The following is a 20278-nucleotide window of genomic DNA, read 5'->3' on the forward strand; positions in this document are numbered from 1 at the left end:
TTCCTTTTTTCTGATTATATGACATCCCTTCTCCAATTCACCTAGCCCAGCCATAGTAGACAGTCCTTAACCAGAGGAAATGCAGCAGGGCTCTCCCCTCAGGACAATTCAACCTTCAAATATAAATCTAGCCATCAGAGGCCACTATTGTGCAATGGATGGCATTCCCCCCTCCCACCCCCCACCGAGTTTTCAAGGCTTTTGGTAATGCGTTCCACAGTTGTGTGCTTATGTAGGAAAAACTGGACACGTAAGTTGATTTGTATTTGAGTCCTTCGCAGCTTGGGTAGTGCAGATTTAGGTACGTTCGTGTTGATTCAGATGTGTTCCTGGTTGGTAGGTCGATCAAGTCTGTCATGTATCCTGGAGCTTCACCGTAGATAATTTTGTGAACCAGAGTGTAGATTTTGAAAGCAATGCGTTCTTTGATTGGGAGCCAGTGTAGTTTTTCGCGAAGGGGTTTTGCACTTTCGAATCGCGTTTTTCCTAAGATAAGCCTAGCTGCCGTATTTTGAGTGGTCTGAAGTTTCTCTAAGGTTTGTTCTTTGCATCCCGCATAAATTCCATTAGATTGTAAGCTCTTCGAGCAGGGACTGTCCTTCTATGTTATATTGTACAGCGCTGCATAACCCTAGTAGCGCTTTAGAAATGTCAAATAGTAGTAGTAGTAGTAATTCCATTGCAGTAGTCTACATGGCTTAGTACCATTGATTGTATCAGGTTGCAAAATGTTCCCCTCGGGAAGAATTGTTTCACGCGTTTGAGTTTCCACATTGAGTAGCACTACTTAAGTCACGGTATATAGAATCCAGGAGATAGTGCCCGAAGTAGTGTGCGCCATTAGAATAAGGGCCATATGTGTGTGCAAATTGGACGGGACAGACAGTTACTGGCTATAATCGGAGTTAATTGATGCTAATTGGCACCAGTTTTCAGTTGTGTGCACAACTGCCCTTAGTCACGATTCTATAACGTGGGTGCTTCTTTAAAGTGGGAGGAGTTGATGTGGGAGGGGCATGGGCGGGTCAGGGGTGTGCTCTGAATATGCATGCAGAGGTTCCAGAATACTTCCAGTTATGTGTGCAGCTTTTGAGCTGGCACACGTAGGAGGTGTATCAACCATAAGCAAATATAGGGGCAGCTTAGTAAAAGACCCCCATAGATACCAAGTGCTTTCATTAGCAAGTGATATTTTCATTGTAAACAATACAGAAATCTCTGTATATTTATTTATTTAGCCACCTTTTCCCACATGGTTGCAGGCTCAAAGTGGCTTACAATGTACTGATAAGGCTAATCGCCAGACCAGTGGTTATACAATTACAATTAAATTAGATAGGATAGAAGGAACAGGGAAGAAGAAAAAGGGAAAGGGTAAGAGAGACTAAAAAGGTCCACGGATACGTTGTTAGGAAGGACTTTAGGATATTTGTTGAATCCACACACAGGAGCAGGAGAGGACAGACCCATTTAGGCATTTACACCTTATAATAATGCACATACCCCAAGTGCAGCAGCGTACAAGGGCGGGGCGGTGGGGGCGGTCCGCCCCGGGTGCACGCTACTGGGGGGGGGGTGCCTGTCGGCTCCGCTGGTTCCCTGGGAGCCGAGAACCGCGCGGCTGCTCCCCACAGCTAAAGATGCACCCGGGGGGGGGGGGCTTGATGTGCCGGGGGGTGTCATTTCACCAGAGGGGGGTGGTCGTGCTGCACCCGGGGGGGGGGTTGCACATTGGCGATCCGCCCCGGGTGGCAGCCGACCTAGGATCGTCACTGCCCATGTGACCCCTGTCCTTTAGCATAAATGGTTGGGTCCAACACACATCTCAAGCCCTGGTAGCTGGACTGGTAGCCTCAGACCGATAGGCAACCAGCAAGCTCCACATAGCATCACAGCCATTCAGTCCTGTGGAGGCAAAGGGCCTGGTGGCTGGCAAAGAAGTCAGCTCTATCCCTCGCCCCCTTGATGGTTTCATTGTCCAATGAGTCCCACCTCACTGGTGCTGTCAGGCAGAGAGAGGGAGGGAGGGCAAGTGGTATGTTCACCACAGGTGTGTTACGGTTATCTTCCATGGTGTCCTTTTTTTCTGGTTCCCCTATTACTTTAGTGGACTCCTTTTAAATACTTGCGTTTCATCATGGACTCGCAACTTTTTTCTTTGCCCTACAGATATCATCTGTCCTGAAAGTATTTATATAGTGTGCGACAATTCCGTGTCCCTCATAATTGTTTTGAGGCGCCATTTATGGAATTCAGCCCTAAGTGTTCTTTTCTGGAGAGCAGCTAAGCTCTTGATTTATCTGGATTTAATTGCATCAGGTGGGTGGAGAGCCAGTCTCTGATTGGTCTTCCCCCTTAGTACTACTTTGTCCTGCCCTTCCATCCTAGTTACTCCTCCCCCCACCCTGAACTTTGTTGGTTTCCATTAGATTTTAGCCTCTTTGTTGACTGCTTGATTTCTTTCATATTAGAAACAGGGAAACATGACGGCAGACAAAGGCCATATGACCCATCCAGTCTGCCCATCCTCTGTAACTCCTAATTCTTCCTGTTCCTAAGTGATCCCACATGCTTATCCCTTGCCTTTTTAAATTCTGGAACAGTCCTTGACTCCACCACCTCCACTGGGAGGCCATTCCACACCTCCACCACCCTTTCTGTGAAATAATACTTCCGTAGGTTACTCCTAAGCCTATTCCCTCTTAACTTTGTCATATGCCCCCTCATTCCAGAGCTCTCCTTCATTTGAAAAAGGCTCTCTTCCTGTACATAAATGCCCTTGAGATATTTAAACGTTTATATCATTTCTCCTCTCTCCCTCCTCTCTTCCAGCGTATACATGTTGAGGTTCATAAGCCTGTCCCTATAATTTTTGCATTCAAGACCACTTACTAATTTCGTAGCCGCCCTCTGGACTGACTCCATCCTGTTTATATCTTTCCGTAGGTGCGGTTTCCAGAACTGCACGCAGTACTCCAAATGAGGCCTCACCAGAGACTTATACAACGGCACTATCACCTCCTTTTTCCTGCTGGTCATGCCTCTCTTTATGCACCCAAGCATCCTTCTGGCTTTGGCCGTCGCTTTTTCTACCTGTTTGAAAACTTTAAGTTCGTCAGACACAATCACCCCAAAGTCCCGCTCTTCCTTCGCACACTGAAGCACTACACCCCCTATACTGTATCGTTCCCTCGGATTTTTGCAACCCAAATGCATGACCCTGCATTTTTTGGGATTAAACCTTAGTTGCCAAATATCGGTCCATTCCTCTAGCTTCGCTAGGTCCTTCCTCATGTCATTCACACCCTCCAGGGTGTCCACCCTGTTGTAGAGTTTAGTATAACCTGTAAAGAGACAAACCGTACCAGACAGCCCTTCCGCAATATCGCTCACAAAGATGTTAAAAAGAGCCGGCCCTAGGACCGATCCCTGCGGTACTCCACTGATGACCTCCTTTTCTTCAGAGCAAGCTCCATTTATTGAATTATTGTAGTTCCTTTCTTCTTTTAAATTAATTTTTTAAAATTTGTAAACCACCCAGAACTGCCAGTCAGCTAGGGAGGCATAGAAAGCTTTAATAAATATAAGCAATCCATTTTTCATTAAAGGAAGCTCTATTTTGTGGAGAACTAGGGTTGAAAGAGGAAAGGATCGTTGGGATCCAAGATGGCCGCATCTTACTAAGTTGCTGTGATTCTCACCTCCGATATACAATGCCGAAGCGCAGAGGGAAGATAGCGGCTAGAGCCTCGCCGTTGACTCCTTCCTTACCTGGATCTATTGAGAGATTCTTGAGACCGCAGAGGGTTAATTTGGATAGCGGAATGCTGCCAGAAGGGAGCGTCGGCGTTCTAGGAGAATCGACTTCCCCTGGCTTAGAGACCACGCTGAGCCCCGCTATGCGCACCCCACCTCCTCAGCCGGTTGGAGCGAGCTCCTTTCTCGATGACTCGACGGGGTCTCCCCGCGAGGGTATTATTGACCCGGAAGAATGCCGAGTTGAAGGTTCGTTTCTAACAGAGAGAGGAATGGAGGGCCTTGAGCCTGTGAGACCGCCACGAACTGAGGAGGCAGGAACCGAGGGTCAGGATAAGCCACCTGTAAAGTCTTCTGAAAGGTTTGCGATTCCAGTTGAGTTAGTAGTCAAGCCAAAAGAGGTTACACTCGACGCTTTATGGGATTTGGTTTCTAATCTGGGACAGACTTTTTTGAAGCAAATTAATGAGACTGTACCTAAAGTAAATTTATTGGAAACTGCTATACAAGAGATAGAGGAAAAGACTAAACTTATTGAAGATAAAGGAGAGAAAATGGAACAAAGAGTTATGAAACTGGAATCAGTACAAATGTTGATGACAAATGATTTAACAAATCTTAGGAGAAAAACTGAAATGTTTGATAATTATACCAAAAATCATAATCTAAGATTTGTTAACTTTCCTAGGATTATGACTGTTACTCCTCTTGACATGTTAAAACGATATATGCGAGAAATCCTGAATATACCAGAACATAATTTGCCCCCATTTACCTTAGCATATTATATACCAGGAAAGGAACCGAATCAAAATTTGGAAAACCCATTAGACGTATCCCGTTTGCTTGAGACTTCTGACACAGAATTAGCAGTGGCGGCGACTTTGGTCGCAACCACTGCATTATTACCCGATAAAGGTTGGATCTTTCGTCTATTTTTCCGAAATAAAGATAAACCCTTTTTGGGTTTTAAAGTATTATTATTTCCTGATGTCTCCAAGGAGACACGTAGACGAAGGAAACAATTTTTGCTCCTTAAGTCTGAAGTATTGCGCTTGGGGGGCACCTTTTTTTTAAGATACCCCTGCAAGTGCATAATAAGACTTGTTGAGAAGAAATATGTCTTTACAGAACCTTCACATCTGACAGCCCTGATAGCATCGTTGACTAGGGATAAGCGTTAAACTATAATTATATTAACTCCACTTAGTAAGAATAATGTGATTCCTTAGTTATATATTTTTCCTTTTGTATTTTTACATGATTTACTCCCTGAATTCCTAAATCTTGGATCCTAAATTATGGACTTGAGTATCATTGCCTATTTAAAGGAAAAATGTATTTACATTTTCTGTAATATGATTATCCTTATTTTTATGATGCTTTTCCATCAAGATGTTTTTCTTGTATAATATGTTTAAATTGAATAAAGAAAAAAAAAAAAAAAGAGAGGAAAGGATCTGGATTTCATCTGCGTATACAAAAGATATCAATCCAAGAGCAATATAGCAAACAGAAATGGCAGTCTCACCTGCTCAGAGGCAGATCACAGATAGATTACTTGTAGCGAAGCAAAATGATTCATGATAGGATGAGATCCATGATGTGGAGAATTTCGGAAGATGGTTTTTCACAATCATACAGATCCTGTCGGAAAAAGACCTGGAAAGCTAACAGATGAGAACCTGTTTTACATAAAATGCCATTGACAAGTGTTTGCGGAAATGCTGATTTTATCACTTGGCTCTGATTAGACTGACCACTTGTCCAGGCTAATTCCGTATGCGTTTATGAAATTGTTTAACTGTAATCTCTTTAGCTCATATGAATATTGTATGATGGAGGCCTGCCTTGCGATATGACCTACTTCGCCTTCTGAAAAATGAAGCTCGGGAAAGGATTTCTTTTCATCTTGGCAATGATTTAAATTTTTTTTATTTTATTTTATTTTATTTTTATTTATTTATTTTAAATTTAAGTTTTATTGATTGTTATAGACAACGTAACATACTCATAACATCTTACATACATATCGCAATTAAACTATACAACGTGTAAAGTTCCCTTCCCTCCCCCCACACCCCCTCCAACCCCTCCAACCCCTCCTCCCCCCTATTACTTAGTCTCGGGAACCTACTTACTGCTAACTGAGTGGTTACAAGTAAATACATCAGAACCATATCATACCATCCTCAATGAGCATTAATAAGCAAGCTTCTACCCCTTGGGCTGAGCACCTGAAGATAAGGCATCCATACCTGAAGAAATTGTTTCCTACTTTTAGGCGATAATTTTGAATCTCTAGCCTCCCAAGAAGCTAATTGGTGCACCTGATTGCTCCAATGCCAGTAGGCGGGCGCTTCCGGTGAGGTCCAATATTGCATTATACACTTTCGAGCCACCAAACTCAACTTTCTACATTACAGAGTTGCTGGAGCACACAAAGGGGAAAAAGCTCTTGGTCGATCAAGCAAAAACTGGCCCCCCGTTCCCTGTATTTTATATCCTAGTCTGATCAGAAACCCTCGTATCCGCTGCCAGAATGCACGCACTTTTGGGCATTGCCACAATGCATGGTAGAAGGAGCCTGGAACCCCCCCACATTTGGAACAGGCAGTACTAACCAAACCCAACACATGAGCCCGCTGCGCTGTGGACATATAACCCCGAAGGACTATCCTGTACTCACATTCTCTCAACCTTTCATCCTTTACTAACCGCCTTAATCCTAGTAAAGTAGCCTCCACATTCCATGATGTCAAGGAGTATCCCAGATCTTGCTCCCATTTATGCTTGAGGCCCTCATATCTTCTCTGTGGTATACGCCGAACCAGAGCCCCATACAAATCAGAGACCAAATGCCTATCAGTTACCAGCTCTTCAAAAAAACCACGGATCCGGCCCCCCCAACGGCCCCTCAAGGAGGCCTGATGCAAGGACTTCATATAATGCTTGACTTGTGCAAATGCAAACCGATTACCCCAGGCCACTCCCACCCTGTCCTGTATAGCTTCAAATGGCAACACCTCCCCATCATCTTGCAGCAAATGCTCTAATTGCACAATTCCCTTCTTCGTCCAGGTGCCAAAAATCGGATTGTCCATTCCTGCTGGAAACATGACATTTCCCATAATTGGTAATAAGTCAGTGATATGAGGTTTTCCCCCTAAATGACGCACCCACCAATGCCACACCTCACGGAGCGGCTGCAACAAAACACTGTTTTTAAGCCTGGGGGGTATTTTGTTATGAGGCAGGTGAAGAAGCGCCATTATATCGTAAGGGGCAAATAAAGCTTGCTCTAAGTTTGTGGGTGTATAAAATTGAGTGGATTCCAACCAGTCCCCCAGATGGCGCAGCAAACATGCTTGATTGTATAAGAACAAATCTGGGAAACCTATACCACCCTGTTTCCAACTCCCAACTAGTAAATCCTGATTTACTTTAGGATTTTTGTTTTTTTTTTTAACTCATCAAGAGGGTTTGTTGAGATGCATCCAGTGTAAAGTTCCGACCTTGCTAACTCATTATACCTGCACGTGCTATCTGAATACATTTCAAACATTAATGCATCTTTTTTATGACAAACCAGCTTTGCCACCTCGGGCAGACGTTTGTACTGCTTCCTTGACGTCTAGTTCAACCTACTTGGGGTGTGATGCAGTTACCTTGGAAATTTTGGCCCTCTCTCTTCCCTCCCTTCAGCCCAAGCACTGCAGTGAAAGTCCCCCTGGAAACATGAATGCACACGTCAGACCAGTAGGTGTCACCATTGCGCAATGCCTGGAATTTCTTCTCTTCCCCACGATTGTGAGCACTGCCTCCATGGCATCCTGAGGAGCAGAACCCGAGTTCAGGAATTTCATTCAGAAGCCACTACTAAGCTATTGGGCCAGCATCCATAATTTTAACAGATAAGAATCTTTCTAACCCTAGACAGTATCTTGTGTTGAACATAGTTGAGGTTTATGAATAGTTAAGCTCTGGAATTCATTGCCAGAGGATGTGGTAACAGCGGTTAGTGTATCTGTGTTTTTTTTTTTTTAAATAGGCTACTCACCTGCTTTACTGTCAAGGGGGCCCTTTTACTAAGCCGCGTAAGCGTCTACGCTCGCCCAACGCGTGCCAAAGTGGAGTTACCGCCCGACTGGCATGTGGCTCTTGTGGTAATTTCATTTTTGGTGCATTTGACGCACATAGGTCATTACCACCCAGATTCTTTACCGCTATGTCAATGGCTGGCGGTAAGGTCTCAGACCCAAAATGGACGCGCGGCAATTTTGATTTTGCTGCACGTCTATTTTCAGCAAAAAGAAAAGGCCTTTTTTTACAGGCAAGCAGAAAAATGGATCGGTGGGTGCCTAAAACCCGCGCCTACACTATCTGCAAGCCATTTTTCAGCGCGCCTTAGTAAAAGGACCCCTTGGTTACTTTGAAAAGAATCTGTTGAGGGGGGGTCATCTCTTATCAGCCACCTAGGTCTAGATGGCAGGAACACAGGTAAATGCTGAGAAGAGATTAAAGAAGTTTTTTGATTATCCATATATTATCCATATATTGGGCACAAATTCTCATCGGTGTATTATATCACACCGCAACACCTGAGATTGATCAAGACCCCTGAGGCAGGCCTTAGGGCCGAAACACGGCCATGTCAGGTTGTTTTTTTTAGAAACCCAATAAAAGTTTTTTGGTATCCTCCTTGGTTTCTCCTCACTACTTTGTTCCAGGTCTTCTAGTGAATACATATGCCCGCAATTAACACTCCTAGATGCAATGGGGCATACTTTGCAAGTGGGTATTCACACGGGTGGAAGTTTGGTGGGGTACATACTTACATATGGAATTATAAAATTTTTCTTCTATTAGAAGTAGTATCAAACTGTATGGTGATAAGTATTGTATTAATTTTTTATAGATAAGGAGAGAAAGCTATTTAATTCTTTCTGGGATTTGTTTTGGCTTGTTTGTACCCTAAATGTAAATTAAATGTGCGGCCAGGGTACTTTAGGCAAAACCCAGTGACAAATGCTCTTTTTGTTAAAGTATAACTAGCAAGTAATTGTCATGGAAACAAGGACAAGAGAATTAATTTTAAATATGGGTGGTTTGCTAGCAAGTATAACACATTCAAAATGTACAGTATTTTCCCTAGTTTAATCATTGAGACGATCATTTTTTGTTTCAAAAATAATAAATAAATAAAAATAAAATAAAATTTTTCTTCACTCAACGTGTAATTCAACTCTGGAATTTATTGCCAGAGAATGTAGTAAAGGTGGTTAGCTTAGCAGAGTTTAAAAAAGGTTTGGACAGCTTCCTAAAGGAAAAGTCCATAGACCGTTATTAAATGGACTTGGGGAAAATCCACTATTTCTGGGATAAGCAGTATAAAATGTTTTGTACATTTTTGGGATATTGCCGGGTATTTGTGACCTGGATTGGCCACTGTTGGAAACAGGATGCTGGGCTTGATGGACCTTTGGTCTTTCCCAGTATGGCAATACTTATGTACTTATAAAATCTTATACTCTACCTGTGGACTTTTGCAATCCATGTGTGAGCAATTACACCACTTCTATGGCTGGTGTAACTGTACCTTACCTATAGGTGCTTTCGGCCATTTTCACTAGTATAGGAATGGCTTCAAATAGGCACTCCCTTACAGAATTGCTTTCTGTCCCCTATATTCCAGGGCTACTGAGGGGGGGGGGGGGGGGGGGGGGGGGGGGAGGGCGGCGCCAGCAAGGTTTCGAGGGAGAACCTTCTTCCTGCTTCTGGGTCTGTCTCTTTCCTGTTCCTCTGTGCCAGGATCCAGATGATTGTGTTAACGCAATCACCCAGGCCTCAGCACACAGGAGCAGGAGAGGACAGACCAAGGGAGGAGGACAGCCAGACAAAGGAAGGTAAGGGACGGCGGCCTGAGTGTGTGTTGGGGGTACAGCACGGCAGCAGCCTGGGGGGGTGGGGTGGCAAGGTAGCAGCCCAGGTGGGCAGAGGAGGTCCTGCCCCAGTCCCAGCTGCGTCTCTCGGCGGCCCTGCTGTATTTTATAACGGGCAACCAAAATTGGGCGCAGATCCCAGATCTGCACAAAATAATTAGTTATTGAGCTCCAATGATTTAAATATTGGAGGTAACCAGCATTTAATTGGCACTAAATATGATTTGTGCCCAGATCTGGTGATGCACTATTCTATAACAATGGGCACCTAAATTGAAGCATGCGCAACTCAAAAGGGAAGGGAGGCCATGGAAGGGGCACTTTGATGTTTTTTTCTGCTAATTTTTAGATGTCATCCTTCTTTGATTGGTAATATACAACACCTTTATCGTATGTTATATATAATCTAATATTTTTTAATAATTTAAGTATTTATTATATATTTGAAAACTATATATGCATGTATGTTTGAGTATATGTATTTTTACATGTATGGATGTTATATGTATGTGTATGTATATGTATGTATATGTGTATATATATTATAGCATTTCTGCAATACTAATAATAATTTTTTTTATAAAAAAATTTTTTTTATAAAAAATGTTTTTATTAATTTTTTAATTCTACATGGAATTTATGTTTATCACACATTTAACGTTCTACACTTATTTTACTTTTGTTCTGCATGTTTGTTATATTACCATTGTTTGGTTTTATTTCATAGACTCCTGAAGAAGGCGTCTGTAGCGCCGAAACACGGCTGTGTTGAGTCGAGTGTATATTTAAATAAAGAGATTGTTTCTAATCTACGTCGCCTACTAGTGTTGTTCAAGAGCCTACGCCTCCTACTCCCCCTTTCCTCAGGGGCATGGGTGAGTCAGGAGGCATTCTCAAGATTTAGGCACAGTGTTATAGAATAACAGAGATTCATACCTAACTTACACAGCAGGATTCAGGGGCAAATTAAGAGTGGTCTGGGCTCCTGGGCACTGGGAGTTGTCTGGGCCCCCCGCCCGGCCGCTGCCTGACACCCCCCTACCACCTCACAGCTGCCCTCCCTACTGCCGCATCCGATGCCCCTGCTGCCCCAGTCCTACCTAAAGGACCCCTGGTGGTCTAGTGGTCTCTGGGGGATCATGTTCTTTCCTGCCCGCTGTGCTGCCACTATTCCTCCACCTGCCAGTGCAAAATGGCCACTGAGACTTCCCGCGGTAGTCTCATGGGTCTCAACAGCCTCATGAGACTTCTACAGGAAGTCTCAGCCGCCATTTTTAAGTACGGCGGTGCCGGACAGGAGGAATAGCAGCAGCACACTGGGCATTTCTTCCCAAGGAATGTTTTCTGCAACCTGGTACAATCAATGGTGCTTAGCCATCTAGACTACTGCAACGCACTCTATGCCGGTTGCAAAGAACAAATAATCAAAAACTTCAGACAGCCCAGAACACTGCAGCCAGACTCATATTCGGCAAAATAAAATATGAAAGTGCTAAACCCTTACGAGAAAAGCTACACTGGCTCCCACTTAAAGAAGGCATCACGTTCAAAATTTGCTCCCTAGTTCATAAAATCATTCACGGAGAAGCACCAGCCTACATGTCAGACCTGATAGACTTACCACCCAGGAATCATCCCGCACATTCCTTAATCTGCACTTCCCAAACTGCAAAGGCCTAAAATACAAATTAATGCATGCGTCGAATTTCACCTACTTGAGTACACAGCTATGGAACGCACTGCCGTGCAACCTAAAAATGAGTTACAAACTAACCAACTTCCGAAAACTACTGAAGACCAATCTCTTTAATAAAGCATATCACAAAGATCAACAGATGTAAACATACACTACTCCTTCACAGATATTCAGAACTGCCTTATAATATCTGGTTGTTATATTCCTATCCTGTTATATCATTATCATGTTACCATGATTCTTCTGTTAACTAATTTGTCTATTTTTCTATTATATCTTCACCATTAAGTGGAGGAGTGGCCTAGTGGTTAGGGTGGTGGACTTTGGTCCTGGGGAACTGAGGAACTGAGTTTGATTCCTGGCACAGGCAGCTCCTTGTGACTCTGGGCAAGTCACTTAACCCTCCATTGCCTGCCGCATTGAGCCTGCCATAAGTGGGAAAGCGCGGGGTATAAATGTAACAAAAAATAAAATTAAATTTAAAAAAAAAAACCTATGATGTACAGTGGTGGAAATAAGTATTTGATCCCTTGCTGATTTTGTAAGTTTGCCCACTGACAAAGACATGAGCAGCCCATAATTGAAGGGTAGGTTATTGGTAACAGTGAGAGATAGCACATCACAAATTAAATCCGGAAAATCACATTGTGGAAAGTATATGAATTTATTTGCATTCTGCAGAGGGAAATAAGTATTTAATCCCTCTGGCAAACAAGACCTAATACTTGGTGGCAAAACCCTTGTTGGCAAGCACAGCGGTCAGACGTCTTCTGTAGTTGATGATGAGGTTTGCACACATGTCAGGAGGAATTTTGGTCCACTCCTCTTTGCAGATCATCTCTAAATCATTAAGAGTTCTGGGCTGTCGCTTGGCAACTCGCAGCTTCAGCTCCCTCCATAAGTTTTCAATGGGATTAAGGTCTGGTGACTGGCTAGGCCACTCCATGACCCTAATGTGCTTCTTCCTGAGCCACTCCTTTGTTGCCTTGGCTGTATGTTTTGGGTCATTGTCGTGCTGGAAGACCCAGCCACGACCCATTTTTAAGGCCCTGGCGGAGGGAAGGAGGTTGTCACTCAGAATTGTACGGTACATGGCCCCATCCATTCTCCCATTGATGCGGTGAAGTAGTCCTGTGCCCTTAGCAGAGAAACACCCCCAAAACATAACATTTCCACCTCCATGCTTGACAGTGGGGACGGTATTCTTTGGGTCATAGGCAGCATTTCTCTTCCTCCAAACACGGCGAGTTGAGTTCATGCCAAAGAGCTCAATTTTTGTCTCATCTGACCACAGCACCTTCTCCCAATCACTCTCGGCATCATCCAGGTGTTCACTGGCAAACTTCAGACGGGCCGTCACATGTGCCTTCCGGAGCAGGGGGACCTTGCGGGCACTGCAGGATTGCAATCCGTTATGTCGTAATGTGTTACCAATGGTTTTCGTGGTGACAGTGGTCCCAGCTGCCTTGAGATCATTGACAAGTTCCCCCCTTGTAGTTGTAGGCTGATTTCTAACCTTCCTCATGATCAAGGATACCCCACGAGGTGAGATTTTGCGTGGAGCCCCAGATCTTTGTCGATTGACAGTCATTTTGTACTTCTTCCATTTTCTTACTATGGCACCAACAGTTGTCTCCTTCTCGCCCAGCGTCTTACTGATGGTTTTGTAGCCCATTCCAGCCTTGTGCAGGTGTATGATCTTGTCCCTGACATCCTTAGACAGCTCCTTGCTCTTGGCCATTTTGTAGAGGTTAGAGTCTGACTGATTCACTGAGTCTGTGGACAGGTGTCTTTCATACAGGTGACCATTGCCGACAGCTGTCTGTCATGCAGGTAACGAGTTGATTTGGAGCATCTACCTGGTCTGTAGGGGCCAGATCTCTTACTGGTTGGTGGGGGATCAAATACTTATTTCCCTCTGCAGAATGCAAATAAATTCATATACTTTCCACAATGTGATTTTCCGGATTTAATTTGTGATGTGCTATCTCTCACTGTTACCAATAACCTACCCTTCAATTATGGGCTGCTCATGTCTTTGTCAGTGGGCAAACTTACAAAATCAGCAAGGGATCAAATACTTATTTCCCCCACTGTATTGTAAGCCACATTGAGCCTGCAAAAAGGTGGGAAAATGTGGGATACAAATGCAATAAATAAAATGTTCTTCCCCCCCCCCCCCCCCACAGAGTCCACTAGATCACCAGCGGCGCTTTTAAAGATAGGACTGGGGAGGACTGTAGTGTGCAGTGGGCATCTGGGCAGAGCTTCTGTGCCCCCTAGAGCCTCTGGGCCCTCGGGCACTGCCCAGTTGCCCTAATGGTCAGTCCACCCCTGACAGGATGTACAGCAGGTTTCACTGCTCTCATCCTTCCTGTCTCATCAGCTCGTAACCTTGGGGTCATCTTCGACTCCTCCCTCTCCTTCTCTGCACATATTCAGCAGACTGCTAAAACCTGTCGTTTCATTCTCTATAATATCACCAAAATTTGCCCTTTCCTTTCTGAGCACACTACCAGAACCCTCATCCACACTCTTATCACCTCTCGCTTAGACTATTGCAACTTGCTTCTCACAGGTCTCCCACTTAGCCATCTCTCTCCTTTTCAATCTGTTCAAAATTCTGATGCATGACTAATATTCCGCCAGCATAGGAGCCAACTTATCTGCAATTTCTCTTATCTGCACCCTTCTCCTCCACCGCTAACTCCAGACTCCATTCCTTTTATCTTGCTGCACCATATGCCTGGAATAGACTTCCTGAGCCGGTACGTCAAGCTCCATCTCTGGCCGTCTTCAAATCTAAGCTAAAAGCCCACCTTTTTGATGCTGCTTTTAACTCCTAATCCTTATTCACTTGTTCAGAACCATTATTTTATCATCCTCACTTTAATATTCCCTTATCTCTTGTTTGTCCTGTTTGTCTGTCCTAATTAGATTGTAAGCTCTGTCGGGACTGTCTCTTCATGTTCAAGTGTACAGTGCTGTGTACGTCTAGTAGCGCTATAGAAATGATAATTAGTAGCAGTCTTTGGAATTCCGGAATCTTGCTACTCTTTGGGATTCCACACAGAATCTTGCTTCTCTTTGGGATTCCAGAATGTTGCTACTCTTTGGGATTCTGCATGGAATCTTGGTACTCTTTGTCCTTATCTCTTATTTGTCCTGTTTGTCCTAATTAGATTGTAAGCTCTGTTGAGCAGGGACTGTCTCTTCATGTTCAAGTGTACAGCGCTGCGTACGTCTAGTAGCGCTATAGAAATGATAAGTAGTAGTAGTAGTCTTTGGGATTCCGGAATCTTGCTACTCTTTGGGATTCCGGAATCTTGCTACTCCTTGGGATTCCAGAATCTTGCTACTCTTTGTCCTTTTCCCTTATTTGTCCTGTTTAGATTGTAAGCTCTGTTGAGCAGGGACTGTCTCTTCATGTTCAAGTGTACAGTGCTGCGCACATGTAGTAGCGCTATAGAAATGATAAGTAGTAGTAGTGGTTTCAGCAGGCATAAGTCCTTGTACTCAAAGTTGGGCGTGGAAATCCACGCTAAGCACTATTCAATACAGGGCACTCATCCTGGAGCACCTTTTATTGAATATCGCCGAGTATGAATTTTTATTTTTCACACCATTTATAGAATCTGACCCCTTGGGACTAGATGCTGTAAATCACATCTAATATATAGGCGCATCAGAACAACGTGCATAACACTATTCTATAAAACATGTCTACATTAAGAAGTGCTTTATAGAATAGAGTATAGGCCAGGGGAATGCGTCTACATTTAGGCACAGTCACCTACGCCAGTGAAAACCTGGTGTAAATACTCACGCCGAAATGTAGGTGCATTCCCCCAAATTCTTTAACAACAAATGTAAATCCGAGTAATGCCCCTGGCATACCCACACTCCTCCCATGTCTGTGCTGTATTTTCTGCTACACACGTTAGGATTTACGCATACCTTTTTTTAGAATACGCCGAAAAAGAAATGTGCATAAATTCCAATTATTGACAATTAGTGAAGATAATTGGTTATTGGCCAATTATCATTACCGATTGGCTCGCTACTTGAGTAACGTGCGTAAATTGGCCGCATGCACAATTTAATGCGTGCTACTTGCCACGCCTTGTATAGAATCTGGGGATTAGTGTGGAAATTCTCTGGCAATCTGCAAAATGTGCTCACATTTCTCTGTTCAAAGTAGCTCTGCCAGTGTCCAGTACATATGGCGCAACTGACGGCTTTTGTAGCTCTGGATCCTTTTGTACTTTTGTATTTTCGTACCTCTGTTCTGAAGTTTGCAAAAATACATTTAAAAAACAGTATGTACCTCCTTCCTCTGCAGAATATAAATTGGGATCAATGGATACTTACATATTTCAGATCAGTTTGCAGTTACTTCCATGTTCATTGCGATACTAATGTTTCCTTAGATTAGGATCCTTAAAAAAGTACCTTACTGCAGGGTATTCATAACCGTGATATTTAACTGAAGTGTCATTTCACACTTTGAAAATACAAAAGTTTACACTACTGTTTTAGCAGTGCTGAAAACACAACGCAATTAATAGTTCAACATTCACATTCTTAAGATCAGTAATGTTTGAAATAATCTACCAACAGAATATATTTACATACATCATTCAAAACCACTACATTTTATTACATCAAATACAGCATTTAGAGATCAAGTTGTTAATCACTTGTCAAGATCGTTCCTATCATGCAGCAAAACAGCAAAGATGACTCAGAAGTGAGTGGACAACCTTCCAAATAATAAAAGTTTATTAAAAGTCGTGATGATCGAGACTCGACACAGCTGTGTTTTGGCCGATAAGGCCTGCCTCAGGAGTCTCATATCAAATCAAGGTCATCCGCCTGAAAAATTAGTCGTTGCAATTGTATAAAGATTTTAAAAAACGTGCACTCCATGCGCCCAAGTGGAACAGAAGTTCTGAAAAGCAGTAAAACTTCGAGAGTGAATTCGTGGTTTAGAATCAGAAATCTTTTCTGATTCTTTTCTGATTCTAAACCACAAATTCACTCTCTGAGTTTTACTGCTTTTCAAAGCTTCTGTTCCACTTGGGCGCACAGAGCACACGTTTTTTTAATCTTTATACAATTGTGATGACTAATTTTTCAAGTGGATGACCTTATTTGAGGCAGGCCTTAGCAGCCGAAACACAGCTGTGTTGAGTCTTAATCATTACGACTATCTTTTTTTTAAAAAATTATGTTTTGGAGCATTGTCCACTTACTTCTGAGTCATCTTCGCTGTTTTTCTGCTTACTGTGTATTCTGAGGAGATTTGTTTCATCTGTGTACACATCAAAGATTATTCCTATCTACATAAATATATAAAAATGTTTAAAAGAGAAATTGTTTTGTGAGGGTGAGATCCAGCATCCACACAGAGAGGTACAACATCTAGAACTGTTATCTCCATTTATGTGACTGGCACATCTGTACATTGCGTATACAAAAACGTTCTAAAACTGAATACATCAGCGAAGGAACAAGTATTTACTTTGAGAGCAGGAATATACCAGTGGATTTAGAAAACCATTACAACCTGGTCCTGTAATGAAACATTGAAATCAGTGCACTGAAAAGTAAGCCAAATTTAGGGGCCCTGTGTCACACCCTCGCGCAAGTTATGTCAGATGAGGGCGGGACACAGGGAGGGAAGGTCAGAAGGGAGGTGATCTGCAGACTGCTGCTGCTGCGCTTCTTTCACATGGAGCGAGGTCTAGGTGAGGCGCTATGATTTGAATTCAGGGGGGCCCGGCCCAGTGGTGGACGGAGGGGGGCGGCGACAACGATGACCTTGGGCGGAGCGGGGGCGGGGCCCCGGGGGTGGCCTTGTCCTGGGCCCACCCCAGTCTCTCGGCGGCCCTGGTGCTGATTAATTCAGCATCGTCATTTTGTGCACTCAACGTGTGTGTTAGGTTACATCAATGAAATGATCCCCCTAGGAACTTCTTCATAGCATGAAATAACTAAGGGGCCCTTTTACTAAGCCGCGTAAGTGTCTACGCGCGCCAGAATGGAGCTACTGCGTGGCTTATGTGGTAATTTCATTTTTGGCACGCATCCAATATGCACAGCTGAAAAATAATTTTTATATTCAGACGCGCATATCAGACGTGCGCCAAGTGGCATTTGACGCCCATAGGTCAGTACTGCCTGGTTACCGCGTGAGACTTTAACGCTAGGTCAATGGATGCACGGCAATTTTGATTTTGCTGCACGTCCATTTTTGGCAAAAATTTTAAAAAGGCCTTTTTTACAGGTGTGCTGAAAAATGGATCGGCGCGTGCCCAAAACCCGTGCGCAAGCCATTTTTCAGTGCAACCTAGTGAAAGGACCCCTAATTTTTTAATTGAATTAATCAATGAAGTATTGCAGGTCAAGCAAGGCATTATGGGTTCGGACTTTCAACTACTCAGTGCAACTAGAAAAAAAGTTTCTTCTTATCTTTAAAACTGATAAACACATTTATAAATCTATACAGTCATTATTCATCAATTGATATTTTTGGTTTTAATTAAATAAATATCAGTGAAATAGTGCTTATAAAAAGGAAAATAGTTTAAATTGAAGACCACTTTTTTTAAAATTAATTTTTCATTATTGTATTACAGATGGTATTTTAGGTTGGCAATCTGACACCACACTCAGAAATCAACGGTACAATTATACAAATGAGCACACAGGTCCCAGTCACAGCTTGAATCCATCTTGTCCAGTAGTTTTAGGTTAGTGAACTTTTCTGAGCTCTGCTTTTCAAACTCAATACAACAAGCAGTAATTAAAAATGAACCTCTCAAAGAAATGGCTGAATATTGGAATGTCTCGAAATGATGACCCAAACAATCTCATGACCTAGCAAGAGACGCCTGCTCCATACTTATCCAACTGGACGTGGTGGCTTAGCAAGGGGACGATGACATTTGATCATAGTCTGGACATTTGAGCAGAGCAGGATAACTGGTATTCATCTGCAGAGATGCTTCACTAGAGATATCGGATGGGCTGCGGCCTCGAATCCAAGCGTCCGGGTGCAGGAACTGACCTGAATAATCGGAACAGTTGCTAAGTCTGGGGCGATAGAAGCCAGGGTGGGGTCGGTAGATTTCCTCTGCTGTATATCTTTTCATGAATAGGTAGACGGACATCACACCAGCACTCTGTAAGGGATCATACAATTGGGATGCAAGATGGGTCAGCACAGATAACCCTCATCTCAGAAATTATATTAATAGTCTTAACATGGAATAATCTTAAGCATGTAATTTGGTTTGTGAGACGCAACACACACAAAAAACTGCTGACATCAAATCTTTTTAAGTAGTTTAAACATCACAAAAAAATATCCTAAACACTCCTGCCATAACATTAGCTTATTTGGAACTATATGATTTTGGGAACTAAGGGGAATTGTTATCAATGGGGGCTACTGTTAAGACAGGTTATTTTACCACTAACGTGCTATTTTAGCACAGGTCCAATTTTATGAAATGAGACCCCAGTTACTAATAACTGGAGTTAACGGTAATCTAACACATCTTAATGGTAGCCCATGTTGATAACTTCCCCCTTAATTAAAGAGAAGAGAAATGTCTTCAGAAATGGAAATCACTGCTGTATGTGATAAAAGTGAGCCAAGAATAGGACAATCATGTCATTGTGACATCACTGATGAAGTTGACTCTTAGGCATTGGTGGAATGAGGCATTATGACATCACCATATCAGCTCTGGTTAAATCACAGCTATATGTAATAAAAGTAAGCCAAATATAGGGCAATCAAATCATTCTGACATCACTGATGAGGTTGACTCTTAGGCATTGGTAGAATGAGGCATTATGACATCACAATATCAGCTCTGTGAAACTCCACACTAAGGGGGAACATTATCAACCAGGGCTACCATTAGGATGGGTTAGTTTACCACTGTTTTAGCACAGGTCCCATTTTATGCTATGACACCTGGTTACTAGGTTTTATTGCATAAAACCTCATCCTCTCATCCCAATATAACAAGTATAAACCCACAACCATAAACAATCCAGGCCATACCCTCCCTATCTCAAACAGCCTAAAAATACTTGGAGTCACAATGGACTGCAACCTTACCCTTGAGAGCCAAGTAAACTCCGTAATAAAGAAAATGTTCTACGCAATGTGGAAACTTAAACGATTAAAGCCTTTCTTCCCGAGAGCAATTTTTCAAAACCTAGTACAATCAATGGTCCTAAGCCATGTAGATTACTGCAACAGAATCTACGCGGGATGCAAAGAACAACTCACAAAAATACTCCAGACCACAGTCCCAGCAGTCTCCAGTACAGTTCGTCCCCCCCACCCTCCACCCCAGGACCCTGCGATCACAATCCTTCTTCCCAATACCTCTGTCAAAAGGAAGGATATAGCAGCAAACGCAAAGGACCAGCCATATTTATAATTGAAGTAAGTCTCCGAATCCTTGGTTCTATTCAGGAGTTCGTCGTTGATGCTTGAGATGTACAACACCAGTCCCACAACCAGAGATAAACCTACAAAAGACACTTGTGTCACAATAAAATTCAACATGCAGTTTTGCACGTAATGACCAAACTGGGTCTCTGTGATAGCAACTCTAATATTGTAATGTAAACCCCCTGGTGGCAGAGCAAGGTATTAAATGATGGTACCAAATATGTCACAGTGTTTCCCCAAAATGACTCAACACCAACCAGGGAGTTTAACAATAAAAAGAAAATATTTTTTTATTAGTATTATATTTAAATGTTAATTAAATTTTACCAACTTGCACATTCAACATATGTATTTCAATTACAGGTTTAAACATTGGGAGCATTTTCAGATAACTATAAATATTAG

At 42.8% G+C, this 20278-nt stretch overlaps 1 protein-coding gene across 1 annotated transcript in view; it reads right to left on the reverse strand.

The window, feature by feature from the left end:
• Positions 1–17800: 17800 nt before the first annotated feature.
• The window catches only part of CACNG5 (calcium voltage-gated channel auxiliary subunit gamma 5), a 39836-nt gene continuing 37358 nt past the window's right edge, over positions 17801–20278 (reverse strand). The window contains exons 5-6 of the mRNA XM_030206902.1: positions 19805–19950; positions 17801–18581 (exon numbers count right to left, since the gene is read on the reverse strand). Of these exons, the coding sequence (XP_030062762.1) occupies positions 18324–18581; positions 19805–19950 (404 nt within the window). The 3' untranslated portion in view covers positions 17801–18323. The remainder of the gene's footprint in view (positions 18582–19804; positions 19951–20278) is intronic.

This window comes from Microcaecilia unicolor, chromosome 6 (genome assembly GCF_901765095.1).
Source record: "Microcaecilia unicolor chromosome 6, aMicUni1.1, whole genome shotgun sequence".
In the NCBI taxonomy this organism is placed as follows: domain Eukaryota; kingdom Metazoa; phylum Chordata; class Amphibia; order Gymnophiona; family Siphonopidae; genus Microcaecilia; species Microcaecilia unicolor.